Below are 27,682 nucleotides of genomic sequence, written 5' to 3'. Positions count from 1 at the left end.
CACGTTTTATGTAAAAGAAAAAATGTTGTACAAACCTAGAAAAAAGCATGTACATAAACGGTTGATGTTTTCTTTCCAAAACAGCTAATGCCAAATAAATGCGAAACATATGTCAGATTGTCATCTCCACACGTACCAGAGCCCGCTCTATTCAAAAACTAGGGGCTAGGGGTAGCTCAGTGGTTAAGGCATTGGACTACGGTTCGGAAGATCCCAGGTTCAAATCCCACAACCACCGAGTTGCCACTGTTGGGCCCTTGAGCAAGGCCCTTAACCCTCAACTGCTCAGATGTATAATGAGATAAAAATGGATAAGAGCATCTGCTAAATGCCCAAATGTAAATTCACAGTCAAATTTTATGTAAGCGACTCCATTCAGATATAAATAATGAAATTGCTGCATAGTTTGACGGACAGCGTGATCGATGTGTGCTTATCATGTCTAACCTTCATGGGTCGTTTCAGTGCTTCTTGGATGTCCACCCGCTTGCGCATTATGGTTTGGTCCAGTTTGCGCTCGAAGGCCAGCAGGTCCATATAAGCCTGGGACTCTGGGACTAACTCGCGAATCTGAGCGGGAGGATGAAAGTCAAAATGAGATTAAGACACACACACATACACACACTGTATCGTTAATGAAACTGTTATATTAGATATTCTATTTACTGCTGTTTTGAGAGCCAAAGCATACATGGGAAAATGCTACCAGACATCTTATATGAGTTTAAACCCAAAACTTTCCATCTGGCCAAATATTTCTTCAATCTCTCTGTTTTCAGATGCATGCTTATCTGTCAGCACGTCTGCCTGTTTGCTCTGTGTGTCAGTCTGTGATTGAAAAAAAACAACAACAACACTAAAATGATCTCTGCAGTAGTGTTTATTGGTATGCTGTTAAGTGTTTGCTTTCTGCCAAGAATCCACAGCAAACCCTCCAGTGCCACATTATCATGCACACACACAGATGGTTGGAGGACGTGTGTGCCAAAAGCTTCACTTCATACTGGGCACGGACCCATAGATTCAGACACTGCACCAATCTATCTCTCTTTCTTCTTCTTCTCTCTCTAGAGACGTGAAGAAAGGAGAGAAGTGAGTACTCGGACTATGAGTAATGCGACTGGCGTCTCTGTTTCTGCGCTAACTATCTATACAGGTCTGATAAAAACTCCCACTCACACTCACTCACAGCAGTGAGTAAGACACACAGCCATAACCCCTGTGGTCTATCTTTAAAACACACACACACACACACACACGCACACGCGCGCACGAGTGCAGACAGACATTTTTTTTTTCTTTTTATCACTCATGTCCCAAGCTTGGTTAAAATAATAAAAGGATAAAGATTAAAAAAAACGGAGAGTGTGAGCGTGCAGCACGAAGACTGAGAACACACACCTGCAGCCTGCTCAGGGAGTTTCGAGTCTCCATCACATTATTTGGGTTATAGCTCTCTCGATACACCTGTGGACTCCTGACTCTCTGCCCTGAATATAAATGTCATTTAGAGAACGTGCCGTCCCTACTTTCAAGTTAGAATCATGTCCAGCCACATGGACGCATCTGTCCCCTAACCCTGTCCTGTCTCTTTCTTCGCAGTGAGTAACAGCTGTCACATAACATGTCTCTATCTACAAAGGCACGATCAACATCACAAAAATCACATGCGAACACGGTGTCTCAGCCATGCTGTGCAGCCCGGCACTCCCTCCCTCACTCACACACACACACATATATACGCGCACACACACAAAAGAGATAATGTCAAGCTCAGAGAACTCACCCTTTGTGGAAGAATCTTATCAGCCATTTTCCTCCTCTTGGTGCTGCAGAAAAGAGGGAGAAAGAGAGACAGAGAGAAGGACACAACGAGGAGGGGGGATGGATGTTACTATGGAGACCGATAGTGTAGCACCCGGGACATCTGCTAAAATTCTGGGGCTGGCCCAGGATGCAAGAATGCTGGCGCTGTGTCTATGTGTGTGTGTGTATGTGTGTGAATGTGTGTGTGTGTGTATGTGTGTATTGGTGATTCCAGCCCAGATGGTGTCCGCCAACATGGGCACAGAGATGCCAGGCAGACCGACATCGACAGCTTCACAATGTGGAACCTGGCAAATCCCTCATAAGCAGGACCTTGTATGAAATTAGGTGTGTGTTCATCACTTTACCGGTGTGTATGTGTTTGATTCCGCTATCAACCCGAGAGCCATCAAACAAATCCCCCCATCCCTTCTTCCCTCCCTCCTTACTTCCCTACTTCGCTGTTAAAAGCCCTTTCAGCACTCCACATGAAACACACTTCTCTATGCACTATTAGGAAGGGGTTCGAAACTGTCTAAACGTCTAAGCAGACACACACACACAAACAGGATCATGCTGTGCTTTGAGAGAGAAACATTTATTTATTTTCAAAAATGCTTTAAGTGGGCACTTCATCCAGAAGAGCCCTTGTCCTTCAAAACACAGTATCGCAGATCTTTAACCATAAGGTCTACATCAGCAAGGCATTTAGTCTTAATTTCAAGGCATTTAAAGTGACTCGCGGGAGATACGCGGTCTAGGGTTAGCACTGCCGAATAGGACGCGGGACGTGGGTCAAGTGAACTGAAGTCAAGTCGTTTTTTTGTCATAGATTGGTCAGAAACTACATTTTTCCCATCATGCCATGCAGCACACATCATGCACATCCATGCATAAAGACTAACGGATAACAGATGCAGTAAAGATAATGTTATCATCCTCCATTATAAAAATCTCCATTTTAAACTAAACATATTATCAGTGTATATATAATAAGTCTGCTTTAACTTATTTCACTGTAAAGTCCAGTCATTAAGGGTGAGTTGCATAATGCTTGTGTTTGTTAAGAAATACTTTGGTATAGGACAAACCTTGGATGGGGGGTATATAGGGGTGGGGAGTTGTAAGGATCAGTGGGGAAAGCCTGGGACACTGGGTGGGGTAAAAAAACAAACAAACAAAACAAACAAACAAAAAAAAAAAACGCACGTATCTATCATGCATTAGAATCAACTCCTACTTTGATCCGAGTGTGGGATCTGATTGGGCATCTTTCATGTCCATCTGCCTCCCTGGCATCTCACCGGCTCCGGGAAATCCCAACGGCTTCCTACGAGTCGACGGAATTTGAATTGAACTTGATTAGACAGTACTGACTGTTTTGTGTCTCATTGTAAGGCGTGTATGGAGTTTAGTGCATTGCTGAGTGATGAACACAAGTTAGGCCACGCAGCCCAAAGGAGAACCAAAACCATAAAAATAGCATATTTTCTAGCTGCAACATGTGTAATTTATTGGAATGGAAATCTCCCTGTGTTAATATTATTCATTTGACAGAATATTGTAAGCACTAAAAAGATGCTCATGGTGCCAGCATGTACATATATTCACACACACACACAGATATACACAAAGATACACACACAGTACTGCGCAAAAGTCTTAGAAACCATATTATCTTTAGTACAAATGTTATTAGATATGTTTATCATGTCCGCATTATTAAACATTACAAAACCATTCAATTTCCAAACATACCTTGAATGAATAAATAAATGATGAATGTTTAATGAAAGTAAAAAAGGAGCGAGTTTGACAAAGTTACCAGAAGAACCCGGACATATTCTCCAGCATACTCAGTAAAAGTGTTTTACTTATAGTACTGTTCCAAAGTCTTGGGCACGTACAAAAACACCATAAGCAAAAATGTCTTTGAAAACATTTGTACATAAAAGTAACATATATAAATAAAGAGTAATAAAATAAACACCGTCAATATTTGGTGTGCAATCTCTTCCCTTGAAAAGAAACCATAGTGTTAAAGATTTGTCTAGTTTTAAAAGTCAAACAGCTGTTAGGTTTTACTGTGAGTGCTGGAGAATATGCCAGAGCTCTTCTTGCAACTTTCTCCCACTCGCTTCTTTCTACTTTCATGCAAAACCCAGGAGACAACATTAGGTTTACAAAATACAAAAGTGCTTTCAGGAGATCTTGTCTCACTTTTTACCAATGCTTTATACACGGCTGATTTTATCATATACAGCACCACATATACTGTACATATGGCTAAAAGTTTAGTCCAAAAAACATAATCCACAAATCTAGACAGTACGGAAGTAAATGCAATGTGTTACTGTATTTAGGTACCTAAAATATCAGTCTTTATAGTGTTTCTATTTTGGGTGAGTTTTGACTTTTACTCCACTAAAAAGTCACAAAAGTCAAATATTGTACATGGGCATGTGCAATTTTTTTCTTACTTATTAGTTAAGCAAAAAAGCTAATCAAGAATGCCAAGCAGCGTCTTTTAATTTGGGCTAATTTGCTTTGAACTTTTGGTCATTCTGGGTAGTAAACGTATCTAACTTCCTAATACAGATCATTACTATTACAAGAACAGCATTGATAAACTACATTTTATATATACTTTTACTCAACTGGAAATTTAAATAGAGGACTTTCACTGAAGAAATACTTTACCTAGGATACTTCTACTTTGACTTACGTACAAGATATGTGTACCAATCACTGCTGTGTGCTTACAATTAAACTGTCACGCTCTCTGCTCACACACGCTGTTCTATAACCACTTTCATATTTGACATTTCCTTTCCCATGATGTCATGCTCCTCACCATGTGGTCATGTTTTCCCACGCTGTCATGTCTCCTCACACGCCCCCAGACTGCTTTGCCTGCACACCAGTTTCTTTTTTCTAATTCTATTGTGCGTTTCTTCACCTCAATATTGTCGTGTTTCGTTTCATGGTTGTCACGTTATCATGTCACTTTCATGACTACAGGTTAGTCTCACTACTGCGGCACCCCAGGAGATCTGAAGAAGCTTGGATCCATCTCCACAGTCCACGACCACTGAACCAGTCCTGACATAAACTGTTGCTACGGTAACATCTCAGGAATTAAATTCCTCTGATGCTTTTATTAAAATACTTTTCAGTCACGGTAGGCTGAAAAGAAAAATGTTTTTACTCATTGTCTTGTTGCATTCCAACATGGTTATGTAAGCAAATGGGTAACATTCACTCAGCACTTCAGAAATTAAGACAGAATATCTCAGTAGACGTTCTGTCAGCTGTCAATGTCATTGTTGAGTTGTTTTTATTGATTTAAACGTTAATATCAGACTGCTGTTATGACCAATACTTATTACATAACTACTATCAACATTGTTGGCTAGTTATGGTCTAATGCTTCCCGGTTGTCTTGCAACACTGTTCTTATAACTTCAACCAACTTTATACAGTAGTCATTGTTCCTTGTGCCTTCTCAAATGCACATATTCACCAGTTCCATAAAGGTTCTGGACATCTGACCAAACACCTGGCAGCGAATTAGAAACTAAACAGCATACGAACACTCATAAACCCAGTAGGGCTGCACTGGATACAACCGCAGTACAGCTGCTACTACTGCACGCTAACATTACGAAAATATCAAAAGACCAAGTGAGCGTAAGTGAGTTAATGGAACTGAGGGAATATTAGTGGGGAATAAGTAGGAGGAGAAAGGTTGAGACAGACAGAGTGAATCAACTGATAAGTAATCAAATGACAGGCGCTACAGTCTCCAGATCAACAGATACACTAACATAATAAAGTACAGACAGTTGGAGAAAGCACTTATCAGTGCTGTAGAAGACGAAACCCAGCACAAGAAACTGAAACTGTTTTACATAACACTAACTGTGTTAATATGAACTCTAATATTTCACTAATAATCGAATAATAGCCCAATCAAAATAAAATGCATCATGTAACCACCTCAATCAGTGCAGTCTGAGCCGATCCAGCCTGACCGGAAGGGATTTTCAGAGGCTTGGTGTAAACCATTTTTCTCTTGTTGGAATAAATCTATTCTTTCTGCGCATGGCTGTCCGTCATGGGGTGGAATAGATGACATGAGGGAAGTGTTCTTAATGCTTTATAAAGGACCTCCTCCACTCCCCACCTGTTTAAAAAATGCAGGAGCAGCATGTGCTTCTGAGATTGCGGGTTAATTAAAAAGAACAGCAGTGCAGATATTGCAAATATTGTTCCCATGACATGATGTGGATCCATGACGGTCATATTCTGATGAATGTGTTTAAATTAAATTAAACCAGGTTGCCAGATCACACAAAAACCCTGTCTAGTCTAAGTGCTAAAAACCCACCCACTCCAAAAAAACAAACCAAAAAAAAAAACAAGGAATAATATAAGTACTAGAACTCATAGTGCAGCTCAATTATATATGCAGATGCATTCTTAAATAAAATTTCCTTATCATCCTAAGAAGGCTGGAATCTCTAATCAGAACGATTTCAATCAGATGGAAGAAATATTGTCCATGTACTACAGTTACTGCAGCTACTGTAAACTATCTCCTGGAGACTGATATAGGCGAACTGGAGCAATGAAAAAAAACAATGTAGGAGAGCATTATATATGTCAATGTTAAAAGATAGTAGTTTTGGGTTGAAGAAGGTTTTCATTTTAGGCTTAAAAGAAGAAGCAAAAGTTTAAATGTAACAGAGAGTTCAGGTTAAATTTGAAATTCAAAAAAATTAATCAGCTTCCAAAGGAAGACTGTTTGTGAGAAATTTTTGGAAGCACAGAAAAGGTTGTGAGTAAAAAGCTTTTAATAAAATATTTACATATTAGGTAAAAGTTCTAGTTGTGCAATGTTGTAAAAGAAAATGGTATTTACGTAAGTTAATGTGGGACTTCATCTTGTAAAGAACTAAGGATTACACGATTGATACTAATGCAGAAAATTAGTCATCACATCCCAACTCATCATTTGAAAGAATGGCACTTATCCCTTAGGACCGTTACAGGTCTGTATAATCTTAACCATGGTGCACTGCGTCTTTAAGTTGGCTTCCCCTTTAAATTTTTACTTGAATGTACCTATATTGTACACAAACATTCCAATAAACCAGAACATTTCAGACAGAGGTTCATCAATATGTCCTTTACTAACCTTCTGACTATTCATCTATAATTTCATTCATAATTAAATTCATTGATAATTAATTTTAATTTCTTAACTCTGTGAGTTACGGTTTACACCAATCTTCTGTAGTTCTTCAATTGGATCAGAGTACATAAACCAGCATTATCTCCCCATGTGCATCAGTGAGCCTTGGCCACCCATGACCCTGTCACCAGTTCATTGGTTTTCCTTCCTTGGATTACTTTTGGTATGTGCTGACCACTGCAGCCTGGGAACATTCCACAGACTCAGTCCTCTAGCCATCACAATTTGGTCCTTCTCACAGTAGCTAAATTTTCAAAGGTCGGCTGGAAGTGGATGGGACACATTAGCCACCAAGTGAACCTTTGTTTCCTCAAGTTGACATCTTGGAAGCAGAAAAAAACAGGCAAGCGTAATGATTTGAGTTACTTGACAAGGACCAAATTATGATGGCTAGACAACTGGGTCAGAGCCAGTCCAAACTGCAGCTCATGTGGGACTTGTTTCAGGTCTGAAAACTGGTTCCACACGGGTGGCACATGGAGAGTGAAGGCTCAAGTGTAGATCAGATTAATGAAAAGGTTAATGCTGGTAGTGATAAAAAGGTGTCATAACACACAATACATAACTGTTCTGGTGGGACCTACTCAGTATTAGGCATGTGGTCATAATGTTATGGCTAATCTGTGTCTACGAAACAGATTACTGACTGAAGCAGTGAAAAATTACATCAGTTTTCTGCAGCTTTCTGTTGAAGTTATATAAATAAATGCAGTTATCAGTATAAAATTAAATATTGCTCCATGAGAAACCTAAGCATGACTAAGATAACATTTAACCCTTTCTCTTAGGGTGTCACTATGCTTATGAACTAGCACCAAGCTAATGAACTAGCATTGAAGCCCAGTCCTAAAAGGTACCCAAACCAGTTACCAATCATTAAAGTGTGCATTTATTATTATTTTTTTACATATTATCCTATGAATTACAGTCACTCATTAATCAACATTGAACTTCCATGAGTCTGTGAGAGAGAAAAGGAAATACTATGGTTGAAACTAGCTAGCTGGGGTTGAAACTAGCTAGCTATTCTAGACACTGTGCTGATGATGAAATATTTGCATGCTAACAAAACACTAAGGGTTTAACATTTATATTTCCTTTTTTTAATTACATTCTCATACAGACTTTTTTCATATAGGGAAAAATTTAATATTTTTTTTTCCAACCATACTTCCATGACTGGATACAAAAAAAAACATAACGAAAACTATTGGTTCCCCCGTGAACATAATCTGCAGTGATTTATAAATTACTTTTTTTAAATGTGATTTTTTTTGCCAATTTCAACTAGCAAAAATATATTTCAATGTGAAAGCACTATGCGCTGATTATCCTTCTTCTAACATCTCTCCCCAAACCTATGCCCAGTGTATTTAATTTGAAAAATAATTAGGTTTAGTTCTTCTCCAGACACATGCTGTAAGGAAGCAGGCTAGCATCTCTGCAACTCTGGATTTCATCAAGTACAATTTAAAGCACATTTCTTTTCTTTTTTTTGCTTAAGATTTTTAGTAGACTAAAGATTATGTACTAATATAAGCACATAAAGTAGCTAAAAAAAGACTACAGCCATGCAAGCTACAACTATGTCAATGCATACCCCTGGCAATCTATAGCACAATTTTTAACTTAAAAACTGTTCAATTATAACCAGCGATGTTTCTAGGTTGTGGCTTTCCTAATATTTTCTGCTGTTTTAGTCGTTCATGTTATCTCATTGTTGAAATAATGCAGCACAGACTTCTGAGAAACCTCAGAGTATACTCATAGCTGCATGCTTGATAATTAAATTCTTACGTACATGTTACAAAAGATTAAACTAAAGTATTTAACATTAAAGTGAAGTCTGACTGCGCAATTATTTTCAGGTCACCTGCGCAGACATTACAATGGTATTTGATTACAAGAGCCCTGAGCCGTTGTTGCAGAAGCAGCTTACATCTCTGTTGTCTTGGTAACAACTTCAACACTACAACAGTGCGCTAGTTATCATAGAGACATCTATCAGGATGCCTCAGACTATGCTAATCTTATCTGTGTCTTCAACTAAGCGTTGTAACTTGTGACACTCACTTCCTGTTTCTGTTTTGTACCGCTTGCTGCTGTTGTTGCTGTTGCTGTTGGATGTGTTGCTGCGAATTGGCAGGACGTTTGCGATTAGTCTCCACTGCCTGATTGTTGAGCCCAGGCCGAACAGCTGAGTTTCCTCCAAAGGGTGGGCCAGGAGGACCCATCGGCGCCCCCTGATGAGGCATCCGTGGTCCTGATGGCATACCGGGACGCTACAAAGAGGGAGGAATTATCGATTAGAGACGGCAAAGAAAATAATCATTTCATTTCATGTCATTCATCCCTTTAGGGATGTACAGATATCGGACCTCTGAGATTCAGTTTACATGTAATACAGATTTCCTTACAGTGTATTGACCTGGGACTGTGAGCTTTTGCAGTAATTGTGAGTAGTACAGTAATATGGTGGGGACAGGCTTTAAGACATGAATCAGTCAGCATCATTTCTTCATGCATGAACTACTTTAGCCGGTATGTCAAATCCAGGGTCCAGGCTTTCTGTCAACTATTACCCCATACCAATCAAAGCAATCCCAAACTCTTTTCTTACTCGAAAAATCTGCCTTTAGCAAATATTTATTATTATTATTATTATTATTATATTAGCAGCTGCTGAAATATATTTCATGAACTCAAAAGTATTTAATGTCATATTTGCTAATTCAATCATATTTGCTAATATGATGAAATGTTTGCATGCTAACAAAACATTAAGGGTTTTAACATTTATATTTTCTTTTTTTAATTACATTCTCATACAGACATTTTTCATATGGGGAAAAATAAAATCAGAATTCAGTCACAATCAGTTTCCAACCATACTTCCACGACTGGATACAAAAAAACAAACATAACAAAACTATTGGTTCCTCCGTCCAGGCTTTCTGTCAACTATTACCCCATACCAATGACTTAGTATTAGCAATCCCAAATTACTCGAAAACTCTGCCTTTAGCAAATATTTATTATTATGTTTATTATTATTATCAAATATGATGTACATTAAATATTTTTAAGTTCAGAAAATATATTTCAGCAGCTGCTAATATCACAATAATGACAATTATCCACAAACCTGTAGCAGAAAGCAATATAAAGCAACTGTCTATGTGTAAAACAAAGCGACTACTCTTCTTCTGCACAGCTGAACCAATAACCAAGTGACATAACTAAGTAAAAAGGGTCCTAACACCACTCCACCTGTGTAAGCCACTCAAGTGGGAACAGCTGGTGTTTGTGGGTGGGTATAAATGTGTGAAAGAGCCCACGTCTCAAAGGTTCCCTTTGTGCAATTAGATTCTGTCTAAACTAACTCCATTTATTTTTAAAAGACAGGAAGTCGGAGCCAGAGTTGTTCACTGTTTAAATTCAGTTCTTGTATATGAAAAAAATGGAGTATGCAGGGTGTCGGGTGATGATACTAAATAAATAAAAATGCAATCAAAAATGTAATATTAATTTTAGAATGAATTAATGTGTAACTGTATTTACTGTACAAATTGACACTTAATATTTAAAAGTAATTAATTTAATTGATAGGTAAACTTGGTATCTATTTATTTATTTAGGTAGCTGGTCTGTTATACAAGGTCTGTTTGCAAAGTATCCAGCCATGTAATGACCGTGAGTAATAAACTTCTAATTACGTTTCTGGTTTTCACACAGACCTTTGTTGCTTACAGCCTGTACACATTCTAAGGTTTTCTGCTTATTGCAGACCGGCTTTTCAACAGATTCAAACTTTGACTTTTCAATAGATTCTCAACCATCTTCAAAGCATGTGTCCAACAATTTTATTCATGCCGCACTCAGTCCCAGCATCGTCCCTGAAAGCCTTGTGAATCAAATGAATAGTTTCCACTGAGGAATGTTTGAGCTTAACTCAAAATTTAATGCAGATTCTTTGCTCGACTTGCTCAGTCATTGTGAATGTGATGAGCACACAGTACACATGCTTACTCAACAGCATCGAACGGCGATTAGCCAAAACCTCCACACCGACCAGATAAGTCAAGTCGTCATTCTTTACGCATGTGATCGTTCACTTTCCTTGGCTGCCACGTTACCTTCATGTCACACAAAGCGTTTTCCTTATAAAAACAATGGCTGGACCGATCTCATACACCATGAAATAATTAAATCTGTCAAAGACATCCATGAAAATCAGTGGTCAGGCCCCCACTTAGGTTCATTGCTTTGGACTGCTGTTGCTTTCTAAACAACCCAGTTCCAACAACTTGACATTGTAGAAGTCAAAGAGAATAAAGAATCAAGTGCGAACTGGTAGCTAGCCAAAAAGTTAGTCAATAGCCTAATTCATCAGTTCAGAAGTCAACTAAAGCCATTAGCTACTGTTAGCTAGACAACATAAGTAGCTGCAAATTCAGATTCTAAAAACTTATCTCTATAAAATATCTCTAATAATGGTTTTTAGTTAAACACTGATACATTTGTTAGCCATCTATCTGTTAGCTAATATGTAGCTACAAAGCTACTGCAGCTGTAAGTGGCGACTAGCTGCACTAGCAACAGTTGACTGAGGGAACTAAAACACGGATTGGTTGTTAACTATCTGATGCCGGCTACCAATTCGAGTATATAAACAAATTATGTACAAGTTTGCACAATAAATTATTTTTTGTTCAATATCAGACTATTAAATAATTCAATACAAAAATTAAACAATTGTGTACAAACCTACCTGGCAGGTAAATTAATTACTTTATTTACTTTAAAATTAAATGTCAATTAAAATGTAATTAATAACTGACGAAAGTAACTAATTCATTCTTTTTGGAGGGGGATTTTCACCCCTAATTTAGTCATAGCCAATTCATTCATTCAATTCATCATTCCCATCAAAGCTACAACCACCCACCCGGGAGGATGAAGACCATCACATGTTTTCTCAGAGCCATATTTTTAAACAGCTTTCTCACACACCATTGGCGCCACACACTTTAGCGCACTCTCCCAGTGTCCAATCATCAGCAACCGTGAGCTCACACAAGCAGAAGGAGCAGATAGTGCTAACTAATTCATCCTAATTGTAATAATAAATCATTTTATTAAATATTTAAATATTATCTGATTTATAGGCCTCATCAACTCCAAACTCCCTCCTTTTCCCCTCTTTTCAATCTTCGTAATACACAGTACACTACATTACAGAAAAGAATTGTTCTGTTTGTCTTGTTTTTTGTTTTTTTTTGCAGAAATGTATAGTTTTCGCTATAAAATACAGCCTTGGAGGATGGGATGTTTTAGTCATTAACTGTCCTGTGCACTGCTTTACCCCTGAGCATAAGTCCTGCCTCTAAGGATGCCTACCAGGACTTGCTGCAGTTCCCAATTTGTGAGCTGATGACTCTATGGAGCTAAATGTCTTTACAGTATACTGTCCAATAGTGATTTTTAAAAGAAATTATGCTTACTTTAAAAAGGTTATTGATATAACGACTGATATACAGTAAATGGTGCCCCATGGACAGACCATTTCTAAAAACTGTTCTTACTATTTATATTTTTACTACTATACCCAATTTTTACTATTGGTTGAATAAAACAAACAGCTGGAAAATGTTGAGTGATACCAAGCAACCTTATCAGCCAAGCATACAGTATATGATAAAAATACAGTCGTAATGTATTTTTTGTTTGTTTATAAGAAGAAAATAATAGCACTGCAGTTAAAATACCACTTCAGGACCTCTTTGATTTCAAGGTATATCACCTTCCTGTGAGCCGCAAATAGCCAAAAGATCACAAGTAGTCCTTACAAACAGAAAGCAACACCTCCTCCAATCAACTCCACCCTCACTAACACCTATTTTACCATTCAAGGCATTGCTTTGGTGCTACAAGGTGAAGGACTGTTGCTTTCACCCTGTGGCCTTAATGTGGGAAAGGACTGTTCTTGTTAGCTATGCAGGAAGTGTTCCCATTCAACTCAGCGAGTGAAGGAATGTGATATGAATATATGAGTGCCACCCCTATCTCCTGATCTTAAAGCCGGGTTAGTGCTTGCTATCATTATGTTAGCACCTGGGGGGAAATTGTCCACACGGAATTCACAACCAGGTGACATCACTGACACTTTCCAGAGCCCTCCCTTTGATGATTTCCCCCCCAATTTTCTTTTTTTTTCTAATCTGTTTCAAAATGTGTTGCTTTGTGTAGAGTACAGTGTGTGGGTGTGTGTTTTTTCTGGAATCTAGCAAGCTTCTGGACTCTACACTGTTGCAAAATAAGAGCAAATGAAGCTGGGAGGCACGGAGATGGGTTGCAAAATGAGACCCGGGGACATACACTGTTGTTTAGTGTCGACGGGAAAATGTATAAACACATAAAGAACTGAAGCTGGCTTTCGGCACAGTAACTTGAGACACAATTAAAGCTCTGCCCTCCAGAGAATCATCTAAATGGATAACAATTTCTCAGAAAAAGCTGTGCAAGAGTGCAGTAATGTTTTTAGGATCTCTTAGGGAAAAATAATCTATCAGCATGATAGATCACTATGTCTAAAAACGCAAAAATTAATTCTATATCGTTGTGTATCAGATGGTGAAGACATTCGCAGCTTTGCATCAGCCTTCTCGTATCTGCACGATCTCAGATCTTGATCAGCAGCCAGTTGCTGCTGTCAGTCAGTGCGCTGGAACAGGTGTCTGATCTTCCTGTTCATTTCAGTGCTGCTTTTATTATCAGTTACAAATGAAGAACACCAACCAGGCTAAGCTTGAAAGAATGCACTAGCTAGCTAAATGAGGGAAATAATTTTCTCAAATATTCTAAAACAAGACCTAGACTATGGGTCAAAACACTTATATTTATTATTATACATTACTTATATGATTAGTGTGTGATGCAGTGTTCAGTCCATTTTAATCTAACCGTGGTTCGACGCACCACCAGCCCCACTACCATGGTTTGGTTTCATTACCATATTTCTTTCTAATAAATGAAAAGTGCAAAACCATAAAAAATAGCTAACAAAAAAAAGCTAGGAAGTCATAATGTTCCTAAACATAAAGCTAGTCCGCAAAGAAAAATCAAATAAGAACAAATTTTGAATTCCTCACAATTTCTTTACTATTACCCCAGTCATTATAATTATAGCTGGACCACCCCACCATATCATTTACCTTTTTTTTTTTTACCAGAAAGAACCTTCCACATTGACAATAGGACATTTTTTGGTAATATGACACCAGCAAAAATGGTTAAAGATCATAAGCTTCTCCAACAGATTAAAAACAGTTATTTTATGGAATAAAGAATCGTTTCTAGTACTATTATTTTTAAGCGTGTACAGCTAGGTCACACACTGGCCTCCTAGTTTTTTGCTGAAGGAAAGTTTAAGCATATATAAATATATATATATATATATATAATTTTATACATATATATATACAGTATATAAATATATACACCGTAAGAGGTGATAGATTAGATAGTGATAGATTACTGCCAGAACTCATGTTTCGCATTGACACACATTTTCCTTCTCACAGTACCAAAGTGTTTCTCTGCTTTAGGCCTCTCAGTCACTTAAAACATGCATGTACAATAATGCAGTGACCTTCCCTGCATGTATTTGTGTGTGTTTGACTAAAATGGCTGTATCGGTTCTCGTCATTACGCTCCGTGGAACTGAAATGTGATCTGCCTTAATCCTCGGTTCTTAATGAGAGCTGTGCTTTAATGCAGTTCCAGGCGATCCACCACGGAATGCGAACGCTCTTAACTGCAAGGAGCTTTAAATACACAAAACTGTCAGATAAAGAGTTTTCTGAAGGTTATTTGGATGGCTGATGGACTGACATTTTTTAATTGTTTTAGAACGTTTTAAGAAAAGGAAATTCTGTTTTATAGCTCTTTCTCTAAATGTGTACCACCTGCACAGGCTTAAGGAAAGTTTCCTAGTTCTTTCCTAAGAACCTCCTTCACTGAAACCTTGCCAATAATGTATGAATTCAAGCTTTAATGTAGCAAAAGACGGGCGTTTCTAGAATGACTCTATACGTAGCCAAGCAGGTTTTAAGTTGCATTTTGCATGATTTGGGTTGCATGATTTCAGATTCCTGTTTCCATTGGCTCCATTTTAATTTCATGTTTGTTAGTGAATCATGTCCACTTGCTGAAATATGACCAGTGTTGTGTGTTGGTTTACAGGGATAATATATTTAACCAATGACTTTTACAGAAATTGAAAATTTGATACAATTCACTGTAGCGCCATAGTGAAAAAAACTATGCAACTTAATACCTGACTTGAACTGGTTTATTTTAAATATTGTTTTACTAGTTTCTCAGAGGTGCACATGATGCATTTGTGCTATCAATGAACTTACTGACAGGGTAGTTGAGTTGAATCCAGGCGATAAACAACGTCCAACCCCCAGCGTGGTCATGCTTGCTGCTAAAGTTCCTGTTTTTGTCATTATTCTGTGAACTGAGCTGATGGCTATTTAAACATATTTTCCAAGTAAAATGCTCATCGCTTATAGTGAGTTACATTTTTTTCTGTGCAAATGCCACAAACGGAATAAACGTCAAGGCTGAATTTCAGTTTAGTCCATGCTGAATGATGCAATGGCACATATTGAGAAAAGGGGAAAAAAAGATACGTCCAGAGTAGCTTGCTGCCTTACATCTAAATATAAGGGTGATGAATTCTAGCCTTTATATAAGGAATATCAAAACATTATTTGGTTTAAAAATATGCAGATATGGAAAGAAATTGAAGGGAAATTGCTTGGTAGGTGAGACTACATGTGACCATTCCGTTTTTACTTTGCCTGTTTGTGCTTAAGTGCATTTACGTTCATATCCAGTCAGGGATAAGGTGGTTTACATTGGGTTACTAGTTTGTTTACATTTTGGGAAATCGGCTAATGTTCCAAGCAGGTAAACACACACACACAAAAAATCCTGGAAGCAGGATAAAAAAAAACAGTCTCTTTGAGACCAATTATGACCTGGAGAGCTTTTGCCAAGTTCACTGGCCATTCTGACAGTGCTGGCACATGCTGGCATTTCAAATTATTTATTCTAGTGTTTCTGGGGTATCTGTCAGGTTTTATTATTTTTTTTAACAGACAAACAAACAAAAATCCCATAGTTTAAATCTAAATACACATGTAGATATTAATATTTGTAACACTAAACAGACACTAATATAGACTGTGTGACTGCTTTACACTCCTACTTTACACATATTGGAGTGAGGACGACTATCCAAAAAAATCGAATCTACAGTATATAGATGAAAAGAAAAAGTCTTGAGCGACCTTTTGCTTTTTTATATATTTTGCTTCCGAAAAGTCTTGAGGAACAGTTCTCCAGGCTTCCTGGGGATTTTTTTTATTGCCTTTTTTTTGTTGACATTTTCAGTTCAGTCCCTGTACCCGACCAGTTTCAGATGAGTGCTTTTGGTTTGTTAAACCATCTAGTAACCTATGCATCATTCAAGCATTACAAAAGCATCTAACTTAAAGCATGAGCCAGTGAGAAACAGGGGCAGATGATGACAGGTGATCAGGGTTGTGATTGGTGATCACTGGTGATGCTGAATGATGCTGGGATAGACGAGAGGGGAAATGAGGTTGCTGCTCAGGTTTTTAAGGCTCTCTTTAGGCAGCCTGTCACGGTAAAACATTTGCTCCAATTTCTTCAATCGAATTAATTTCATTTCATTTAATATACAGATCTTCATGCAACTGATTCTAATTATGTATTCTCCCTCCACTTCATGCTTGCCGCCGTTCGTTTACACCCGTCATGTGGCCACGTTGCTTTTGTAGTGTTAGGCTTTAGGTCTAAATGAATGGGAAAGCCTTGCTACCAGCAGAGTGAAATGACCCTCAGGTCATCTTTATTTATCCACAGAGTTAAACAGTAAAGGCCGGTCTGTCATTAACCAAGATTCTGTGAGTATCTACTCTGAGAAGGGGAAAGCAAGAGAACAACTATGACTAATACTTTAGATAAAAGACTTCCAACAACATCTAGGCAATCAAAACAAAGCAGATGTGACAGGAGGGTATTTTGCTAGAATAAATAGGATGAGATCAAACCAGCCATGAAGACCCGAAAAACAAGCAATGATCTATGATCAGACTGCGTTTTATTTATTTATTTATTTTAAAATTGAACCCACATCGTTACTAAACAATGAGATGATATGCAATGAATGAGAATTTTTTTTTTCTTCTTCACAAAATGCCACCAACGACTTTTTTTTTTTTTCCAGGACCAGACAAGCAGCTCTTTTCTATTCACGCTATATTCTATTCGAATCGCCACTTCACTTCGAACCTTGACACGCACACTCTGTTCCTCACCTTGGAAACAAGGCTAAACCTCCACATTCTTCAAACTCCAAACATTTCCATCCAAAGTGCAGATAACAATAGCTCTCCGACGGAATTTGCTTAGACTTCGACAGTATGAAAAGAGAAGGCTTGAATGTGGTGGTGGTGGTGTGATTACAGATCTTGGGAAACGTGTAAAAGTGCTGGTGAGATCCGGTACGTATGGATGACGATTAGTAGAAAGCGGAGATAAAGGTGAGAGTGTTTGAGACGTATAAGGTGGATAGTGAGCGCGAGTGGAGGAGAGGTGACGAGATGAGCGGAAACATTTGGCCGGGAAGAATGAGAGCCTCGTCAAGGTTAATTAGTCTGCGGAGACGAATGCAACTGTTTCCATCATTCATCACCTAAACACGGCTTTTAGTCTGCCTCCCTCCTCACTGGCTTTATTATACGTACAGGGCCAGGGAAAGATTACTCTATTAGTATATTGCCTTGCAAAAAAAAAAAAAAAAAAGTAATGGCTGATTAAATAGCACTGAAACTCAACAGAGCAGCTTTTGGAGAGTTATTTGCGCTTCTACAAAAGCCTTAAACAGTGAAACCACAACATTTCTGGCAACGGACAGCACTCCGAACTCACCACATACTAAAATGTAATCACTAAAAGCATCTAAAATCCAACCAAAAAAGGACAAATGAGCACTGTTCATGTTTCTGTTGGAGGGAGAGAGAGAAAAAAAAAAAAAAACGCTGATATGGTCTGAATCTAAAACCGGCTGAAAATATTACAGTTCCTCTAAAGCATGAATGAAAATAGAACCTGCTTTGATAATATGCAAAAATTCAAGTGAAACCTAACATCGGTATGAATAATATGTTTAGACTCATTAGGTCAGATGCAGAATCTAAGCATTAGTTTCTTAATAAGGTCTGAGTTGAATCAATTCACCCATTTTTGTGTTCTTGACTAGACAAAGCATGAGCTATCTATCATAAATAAACAAATGGCCAGATAAGCTGTATGTACTGTATATGAACAAAGGCCCAGAGAGTGACTCTAAAACGAGACCTTATATTTCATTCAAGCGAAATGAGAACCTAATGAAGTTCCAAGCCAGTGCAGAACAGAAAAACCTTGAAACGTGTCTATTTACTAGTGCTTGAAATGCCAAAATCCATCCATGGCGATGCCGTAAATCTTATTCATGCAGTCGTTCATGTGGTCAGAGGAGTTAAAATAAGGTCAAGCCCCCACATAGGCTGAAGGAAAGCGTTGTTCTCAATGGAAACACTGGTCATTCCAGGCTCTGCATCCGTCCTTTATTGACTAAACGCTAGCTCTTGCCTTTCCCCCCCTTTTTTTTCACGGCTCCCTCTTACATTTCTGTACACAAATGCATGCCTGCCTCGCTCATTTTCCCTGACTTCCCTTTCTCTGTGCTTTAAAAAGAATGAGCGGTGTGTAACTGGGAGCCTGGAAATAACCTTCACATGAATGGCTATCCCAGCTATTACACACATAAACGGCTGTCTCTGCATTCTCACACACACACACACACACACACAGACAGACAGAGCGTACTCACCACTCCATGGACGAGGAACTCGAACAGTTTGCTCTTGGTGGCTTTGCGTGCCCCGCCAGCCGTCTCCTCCGAAGCCATTTCCCTATAGCTCCACTCTCTGCTCCCTCGCTCTGCCTCTCCTCCGACTCTCCTCCTATTTCTTTTGTCTTTCCCTCTTTCCCTCAGCTCTCTTCCTCTTCACCCTCCGTTCACCTCCTCGCCCCCCTCCCTCCCTCCCTCCTCCTCCTCCTCCTCCCCCCCTCCTCCTCTTCTCCTGCTCCTCACTTCCTTCGCTTTCTGCCCTCCTCTCCTTAACTCCTGCTCCTCTCAGGCTCTCCTCATCTGTTAAGTTGGAACATGCGCTCTCTCATACACAGACACACACACACACACTCGTGTTTGGTTGAGTTGTCTTTTACTGGCCCGGCTCATAAGGAACACGGGGGGTTGAGAGTTGGGGGGTCTCTTAGGGGGGTTCCTGTTGGCCCACCATGCCCGTCCTAAACACCTCCCACTCCTGCCAACCCCCCAACACACACACACACACACACACACTGTGTCTCTCTCACATGCGCACGCTATCATAGACTCCAGCAGCTGTTGCATTCCATCAGCTATGATAAGGGAACGTTGCCGTGGTATTCTTTACTGTTATTCAGCTTCTTATTGCACACACACACAAACACACTGAACACACAGCTACACTGAACCATGTAGTTCATTCAGTTCATTATTTGACTCATTCACAGGCTGCTCAATTAAATAAGCGCGTTTAAAGGGGGAGCACCAGAATTCAAGATGGTTATGGCTTATGAAATCCTTTACCTTTTTAAATTCAGGCACCAAGTGTAAGTCTGAAAGCATTTTATTCCTCTTATACCACAATAATTTGTCGACAATCTAAAGAGTTTTTATGATAATCTATTAATAAATACCATTTTGTTTATTAGAGAAGAGGGAAAATTGATCCAGATGTGTATCACAATACTTTTGTGTGGAAATTCATTTCATTAAAAAAAATTGGCAATTGCAAAAAAAAAAAAAATTTTTAAATTCATTTATATATGCTTGCATACAAAGAGGTAAAATGTTGTCATTCCTCTATGCTCCTGCAGGTGGTGCTCTAAGCTATTCACACATGGGCAGATAGCACTGCATCTGTATGGTTAAAGCGGATTATTTGCTAAATTTGTAACAAAATCTAACAAAAATATTTATAAAATTGTGACAATTACTGAATCGCAATACAAATTGAATCAGGACGCAGATATTGTGATGATAGCATATTGAACTGACCATTTTAATTCATACAAATTCACATTTCATACAAACTTAAATGATTCTTTTGATTGTGTAAAGCTGCTTTGCGACAATGAAAATTGCTAGAAGCGCTATAAAAATAAAATAAAATTGAATTGAATTAAATTGAACATTGGTGAATCCTGTGCCTGATATTTCTAGTTATCAGGGGTGAGTCAAAAATTATCCGCACAGAATTAATTTCAATTCACTTTTAGAAAAGACAAATACCATAACCAACATGCTTGTTTCCATCAACACTAAGCAAAGTATTTTAAGACATGAAGCTCAGCTGTTCTGAAATAGTTCTTGCAAGGACAGTATTGTCAAGTGTATTTGTAAAAGCCATCAAACCCATCACATGGCTAATGTTAGTGCTAGACTCACTATGCTGCTCACAAAAGAGGAACATGGAGGTGTACATGCTTGTTCCCACTTTGCAGCTCGAAACCATGTGGAGAGTCTGCCATACTAGTCCCTGTGAATGAGCTGTTACTATAGAAACAATAAAGTGCATTAATGTAAATCTATCAAATGAACTACTGCTAGTGAGAGCCGAAGCCATGTCTTAACATTAAACGCTATTATGTGTTCAGTCATTTCTATCTCAGTTTACATTTCAGAAATACGCTTATAATTTACACTTTTGCACTATTACTACAGGTTGTGTAAATCCAAAACAGCTCCAGACAGGTTTTCACAGCCCGGAGGTCATTAACTACAAAGTGACAACATCTTATCGCACCCTTCACACCTCTTTGACCATGATGAAATATTCATGAGGGCATTTGAATATTTGATTGCTGGTGCAGAGAAATCTGACTCTCGGGTTAGACGTGAGTGTTAACATGCTTTGTAATCGCATGAGAATACAATTTACCGCAACGTGTAATAGTACTACTATTACTATGCCTTTTTTCAGTAACGCTTATCCAGTGCAGAGATTGGAGCCTATCACAGAGACGTACTGTGAAGCAAAGCACAAACTGGAGATGGAAGCCCATCACAGGATACAGGCACGTTCACACTCCATGGGCAATTGAAAATGGCAGTCCGCCTACACTCATAGACTGTAGGGGAAAACCAGAGTACCTGGAGGAAACCCACCAAGCACAGGGAGAACATTAAAACTCCCACACACACAGAGACCTGAGGAGGTAAGAAGCTAATAAACCGGTGCCACCATCCTAAAATCCATCCGCAATGCAGACTACAACAGTTCAATTGGTCCTTCATTCTCAATAATTATTCACCCTGCTATGATTCTAACTAGACTTGGGAAAATGATCATATAGTGTACATTTGCTGACTGGGGAAAATTTCAGAATTCTTTTGTTTGGAGATTCATTTATCCCCACACTGACTACAAAATGGGTTTTTACATTTATAATAGAGATGGTCAATCAGGTAGTGACCAGGATTGTAAGTCTTTCAGTTTGATTGGCCGTTCAGCCTCAGATACGAACGATTCTGTACTGAGCACAGAAACTTCCGAGCGGTACATCAAAAACACATTTTTATGGTGTTACATTATTAAAAATCGTGCATGTTAAAAGCCTCCGGTCTGCCTTTTTCTCCAAACCCACTCATTACACACGCTTATATAAATATCAAAACACCCTAGGTATGAATTAGTCAAAAATCAGGCAAATGTCACTGTTTCTTTATAATCGTACAGGAGGAACACTCTGAACTAATTAGACATTTTCATCCCATGTGGTAGCAGTGAATTCTTTTCTTAGTTTGTTTAGAAATAATATTTATGAGGGATGAGTAGAATCACAATATTTATAAAATCGTGATTTTTAGAATCAGGATTTCACAAATCATGATATCATAAAAATCTGGAAAAAAAAATTATAGGGATATTATTGGGATATTTAAAATGAATTGGGATATTTATAAAATTTTATATTTTAATTGTAATTTATAGTTATTATTATTATTATTATTTTTTTTTTAATAATAATGGTCCCATACAGTTGTTAGAGAAACATATTTCTGTCAATGCTGTGAAATCAAAAGCAGGAAAGTCATGTGTTAAACAGAGTTGCAAAATTTGCAGCTGGATGAATAAGTAAAAAAAGATGACTAACTAGTGTATCAATTAATAATATCAGTTATACTGCAAAGCAGCACTGTGGCCTTGCACCCTCTGGGTCCGGGTTTGATTTCTGCCTCGATCCTGTGTGCATGGAGTTTGCATTTTCTCCCTGTGCTTGGTGGGTTTCAAAAATGCTTTAGGATGAGACTATATCACACAGTTATTAAATATGAATCCTAATGATTTAATTGAATATGAATGGGCATGCCCAGTAGACATTATATTACATCAGAAATTCAGATTAGAATTGAAATTGGGTCGGGTTGCTGGGGAAATTAGTAACCTGCCCAGTAAGCGAGAGATTTGACTCAACAGCTCCATCTGTTGAAAAAAAAATGGAAAAAATCAGGATGAATCTAATGACACAGGTGCATGATCCACGATCTGATCTAGTTACTTTTTGTAAAACCAGTAAATTATGATAAGCTGCATAGTGTGGAATTTAGAGTTGCAAGTTTTTAGATTGCTCTACTGTACTTTTACAATGTTCTACTGTACATTTTTTTACAATGTACAGTAAAAAGAAATAAAAGTCAGGGAAGACCATGGAATTAGAAGGTGTGTCCAAAAGTTTTAGGCAGGTGTAAAAAAAAATGCTGTAAAAAAGACTATATATATATTTTTTGATTGCTTGTCTGTTGTGACGACCCTTATATGAAAGAGAGAGAAAGAGTACTGTGCGAAAAATTAATGTAAGGAAATATAAAAACATTATATATATATATATATATATACACACACTTGCAATTAGAAATATTCAACCCCCTCGCCTCAATATACAAATTTAGTGATGTTGATGAAAGATAATGAAAATAAATGAAAAAAAAAACTTGTGAAATAACAAACAATATTTATTGATACATATTTAACTTATTTTGACAACAGAAGTTGAATTAACTTTTAAGTTCAAATGAAAATTTTAAATCTTGTAACACATGAGCATGTGCATTATTATTCAACCCCCAGCTTCAGTACCTTGTGGAGCGCCTTTTAGTTTTTTATAACTTCTAACAAGCGTTTTCGATAAGTGCTGACAAGCTTCTTGCACCTCTCGATTGGAATTTTTGCCACTCCAGGACACTCCAGCATCTTTTCCCCAACCAAGCTTTGGTTGATTTTTATTGTCATTCATTGGGATCATTGTCTTGCTGGTAGATCCAATGATCACCAAGGTTTAATTTGTCAACAGAAGGCATCACGTTCTTCTTCAAAATGACCTGGTATTTCTGGGATTCCATGATGCCAGGTACACAATCAAGATTGCCAGTTCCTGCCGCAGAAAAACAGCCCCACATCATTATTGACCCACCTCCGTGCTTGACCGTGGGGATGGTATACTTCTGGTCATAAGCCTGACCTTTTGCACTCCAGACATACCGCTGGTCCATATGTCCAAAAAGTTCCAGTTTGGTTTCATCAGTCCATAGAACTGTCTCCCAGAACTCTGTAGTTTTATCCAAATTCCTTTTGGCATATTCTAGTCAACTCCTGATGTTCCTTGAGGTCAAGAGTGGAGTGCGTCTTGGAGTCTGGCCATGAAGGACTTCATGGCCAGACTCCAAGATGCACTCCACTCTTGATTATTCAGTGCATGTCTTATAGTCGCCACTAAAGCACTTGTACCAGCCTTCATCATGTCATCCTGTAGCTGTCTTGCAGTCACATGGGGTTTTTTCCTAGGTGTCCTGACTAAGTTGCTAAGGGCCCTTGATGAAATTGTGAGCTTCCATGGCCAGGCAGGTTTGCAGCTGTTCCATAAGTTTTAAATTACCTTATAATGGTCCTGAAGGTGTATCTTGAAATGTTAAATCTTTTGGAAATCTTCTTATACCCAAGGCCCTTCACATGTGATGTACGTAATAATCCCTTTCTCACCTTTTTTTTTTCACTCAAAATCTCACGATACATGGCCCAATTCATTCTTTCCTTTACAAGGATCAGTCGTGCTGGTCCCCCCGTGTGGTTCTGGGATTTTTGCTCACAGTTCTTGCGATCTTTTTGACCCCATGGGGTGAGATCTTGTGTGGAGCCCCAGATTGAGGGAGATTATCAGTGTTCTAATAATTGATTCCTTCACACCAAGCTTGGTCTTCCCAGCCTGGTGCAGGCCTACAATTTTGTTTCTGGTGACCTTTGACAGCTCTTTGGTCTTGGCCATAGTGGAGTTTGGAGTGTGACTGTTAAAGGTTGTGGACAGGTGTCTTAATACTGATAACAGATGCCATTAATACAGTGGAGGACAGAGGAGCCTCTTAAGGAAGTAGTTACAGGTCTGTGAGAGCCACAAATCTTGCTTGTTTGTAGGCGACCAAATACTTATTTTACCAAGGAATTTACCAATTAATTCATTAAAAATTCTACAATGTGATTTTCTAGATTTTTAAAAAAACTTATTACAGGCCACTCCTATCTTTTTAAGTGGGAAAACTTGCACAATGGGTGGCTGACTGAATACTTTTTTGCCCCACTGTATAGTGTACATCTATTATATATAGTAACAGTATACACATACAATGCTGATGGATTTTTTTTGTTTGTTTTACACTTACTATTTACATTTTTCTACACACAATACTCCAAAATTACGAAGTAAAAAAACAACCAAAAAAAACGAAACAAAAAACAAAACTGAAATATCTAATTCACATGTATATATAAAATGGAAGATAATTTATCATCTTAAAAAATGTCATTTATGTTTACACTTGTAATATGTATACATATATTTTACAGTACTGATGTATTCATTGATTACCACCATAGTGTTAGTTGTTCATATAACAATATTTAAGTTTCTTTTAATAATTCCTATTTTCATGCATTTCCTTTTTCTAATAAGGTTATATTAAACTTGTTATGGTATCTCCCATACAGAACCACATAAACGATAAACTATACTATCTGACATATAGTATAGTATTAAATATTTATCATATATTTGAACATAACGTCACCCGTAATTCCTTGTGTTACTGGAAAGTGCCACATTTAAATTCCTTGTAGATAATTTTTTTTTTCCTGCTAAGCTGTCCAATTTATACAATCAGCTGATACCCTGAAACTATCTGGACACCGGCTCCTACCAAAGGGCTGACTGTGGATAAACTATCGTAGTTTGTAAGTATCGTATGTCTCAGTACCCCCTGCCGGTGCCCCTCCGTCTCTCTCTCACCCATTGACTGGAAGGATGAGGGGGTGGGGATGTAGAACCCAAGCTGCAATGCCCCATCCATCCTGCAGAGGTCTGTACATGAGCTAGACTAATTCCTTGATTTTTCAGACCTTTTCAATAAGAAGATACATTAAGAGCTAAACCGAAGCAGCAGGCTGCCACCCTCCTTTAATGATAATAAGATGATAACCGAGGAAGCAGCATAATCTATGACCAATCTAGATTTTAGTGCTGTTAAGCAGGATATCTAGATTTAGATCTCAATATATTTTACAGCACTAAAATCTAGATGCTACAATATATGGAGAATGATTTTATATAGAAAACAGTTAAGCACACAGCTGGGTTTTTATAGACTGGGACACATAAATGTTAAATAATTCAAGACGAGGCGGCACGGTGGCTTAGTGATTAGCATTGTTGCCTTGCATCTCTAGAGTCTGGGTTCGATTCTCGCCTCGGGTCTTGCATGGAGTTTGCTTGTTCTCCCTATGGTACTTCACCTCTGGGTTCTCCGGTTTCCTCCCACAATCCAAAGATGTGCAGATCAGGCGTGTGTGAATGTTCCCACCATGGTCGAAAATTTGGAAATAAATACAATGGTCACTATTGGCCTCCACCGTCCCTTGCTAGAATATAGTAATTCCTGGATGGAATTCAAGATAAATGTACTGTACCATAGCAACTTCTGTTGTTTTCTTTTAAATTAGTGTATATATATAATAAGTAGTTGCTAATTATATTAAACTAAAACATTAGTAGGTTTATGGATCTTGTTATTAAAAGGGACTTCACTTTAGGTTAATACTAAAGAAATGCTCAGCATCTGCACCTTAACCCACAGCTAGGTACGCCTATGCTTCTCAGTGGATCAAAACCAGCGCTTCATACTGTAAGTCCATTCTGCCCAGTTGCTGGCCATGATTAAGCATTATGGGTAGTGCTGGATATATGATGAATGATTTAGTTTGAAGGCATAAATTGGATTTTTAGCCATTATGTGGTGAGTGCATAAGCACAGTACTAATATCTCCTCTTCCGTTCTCTCTCCCCCTTTCTCTCTTCCCTCTCTCTTTCGAGCTACACATGTCGTTCCTGAGCTGCCAGTGATCCAGACTCCCTCTGCCCTCCGGACCTGTCTGACCCATCCTGGGGCCCCGCTTCTGGTTAGAGTTCTCGTCACATGGATGCCCCATGTGTCTCTTTGGGATGCGTCTGGTGTCAGGGGATGGTTTCTCTCTACCAAGAAGACGGTTCTGGCCTCGACTGGTGTTGGCAGCTGTTTCTCTGAGAACTTGACTTGACTGCGGTTGCTTGATAGTTTAAGACTCAATTGTCTCCAATAACTACCTGGACTCCATATTTACATCAATTAACATCAACTGTTATAGCTGAACCTCCTGCTACCCAACACACTGTATAAATGCAGATCAATTCCTGCTTTCTGTTTTACCCAAATAAGGATGGGTTCCCTGTTGAGTCTGGTTCCTCTCAAGGTTTCTTCCTATTACCATCTCAGGGAGTTTTTTCCTTGCCACTGTCGCCCTCGGCTTGCTCACCAGGGAACGATCTTGATTCATGCACATCTTATGATCTCAACGATCTCATCTTGATTCATGCACACTTACATTCAATACAAACTTTTGATTGTGTAAAGCTGATTTAGGATGACAATGACAATTGTTAAAAGCGCTATACAAATAAAATTGAATTGAAATGCATAATAATGAGTTAGACATGGCAACCAAACTCTGCAGTTAACTAAAGCATTAAGGGTTTTTTTCCACAATAGGTCATTTTTCTAACAGACAAGGTGCTAGCCACCGAGACTTTGTTACTAAAAATGGAACAGTCAATGTAACCATAACAACCCTTATGGGCTTATGTACTGTAACCATAACAACCCTTTCATCAGTCCTATCTAATATCAGCAAACTAACCAGCCTAGTTTTCTTCACCAAAATTATTACTATACTAAAAATAAACTTTGCTTAACTGTGGCACAAAAACAAAAGGATTTAGGCGGCTTCTGTGATGGTATGCTCTCACAGTTCGAGTAGGACTTTGTGTTAAAGAAGTTGCTATTGATAA

General features: G+C 38.4%; 1 protein-coding gene across 5 annotated transcripts in view; it reads right to left on the bottom strand.

Moving 5' to 3' along the window:
• smarcd3b (SWI/SNF related, matrix associated, actin dependent regulator of chromatin, subfamily d, member 3b) overlaps window positions 1-27,682 on the bottom strand; it is a 57,124-nt gene that overhangs the window by 16,637 nt on the left and 12,805 nt on the right. For 2 of the 5 annotated variants that reach the window (XM_053497548.1, XM_053497550.1), the window contains exons 1-5: window positions 19,038-19,218; window positions 9,137-9,345; window positions 3,047-3,136; window positions 1,787-1,829; window positions 448-570 (exon numbers count right to left, since the gene is read on the bottom strand). In XM_053497548.1, coding sequence (XP_053353523.1) covers window positions 448-570; window positions 1,787-1,829; window positions 3,047-3,136; window positions 9,137-9,345; window positions 19,038-19,115 — 543 coding nt within the window. In that variant the 5' untranslated portion in view covers window positions 19,116-19,218. Of the gene's footprint in view, window positions 1-447; window positions 571-1,786; window positions 1,830-3,046; window positions 3,137-9,136; window positions 9,346-19,037; window positions 19,219-27,682 lie in introns of those variants that run through there. The other 3 variants (XM_053497552.1, XM_053497553.1, XM_053497551.1) reach the window with 2 other exon arrangements.

This window comes from Clarias gariepinus, chromosome 1, assembly GCF_024256425.1.
Source record: "Clarias gariepinus isolate MV-2021 ecotype Netherlands chromosome 1, CGAR_prim_01v2, whole genome shotgun sequence".
Classification (NCBI taxonomy): Eukaryota; Metazoa; Chordata; class Actinopteri; order Siluriformes; family Clariidae; genus Clarias; species Clarias gariepinus.
Note: the sequence above shows the minus strand (reverse complement) of the source record. Positions and strands in the feature narration are given on the sequence as shown.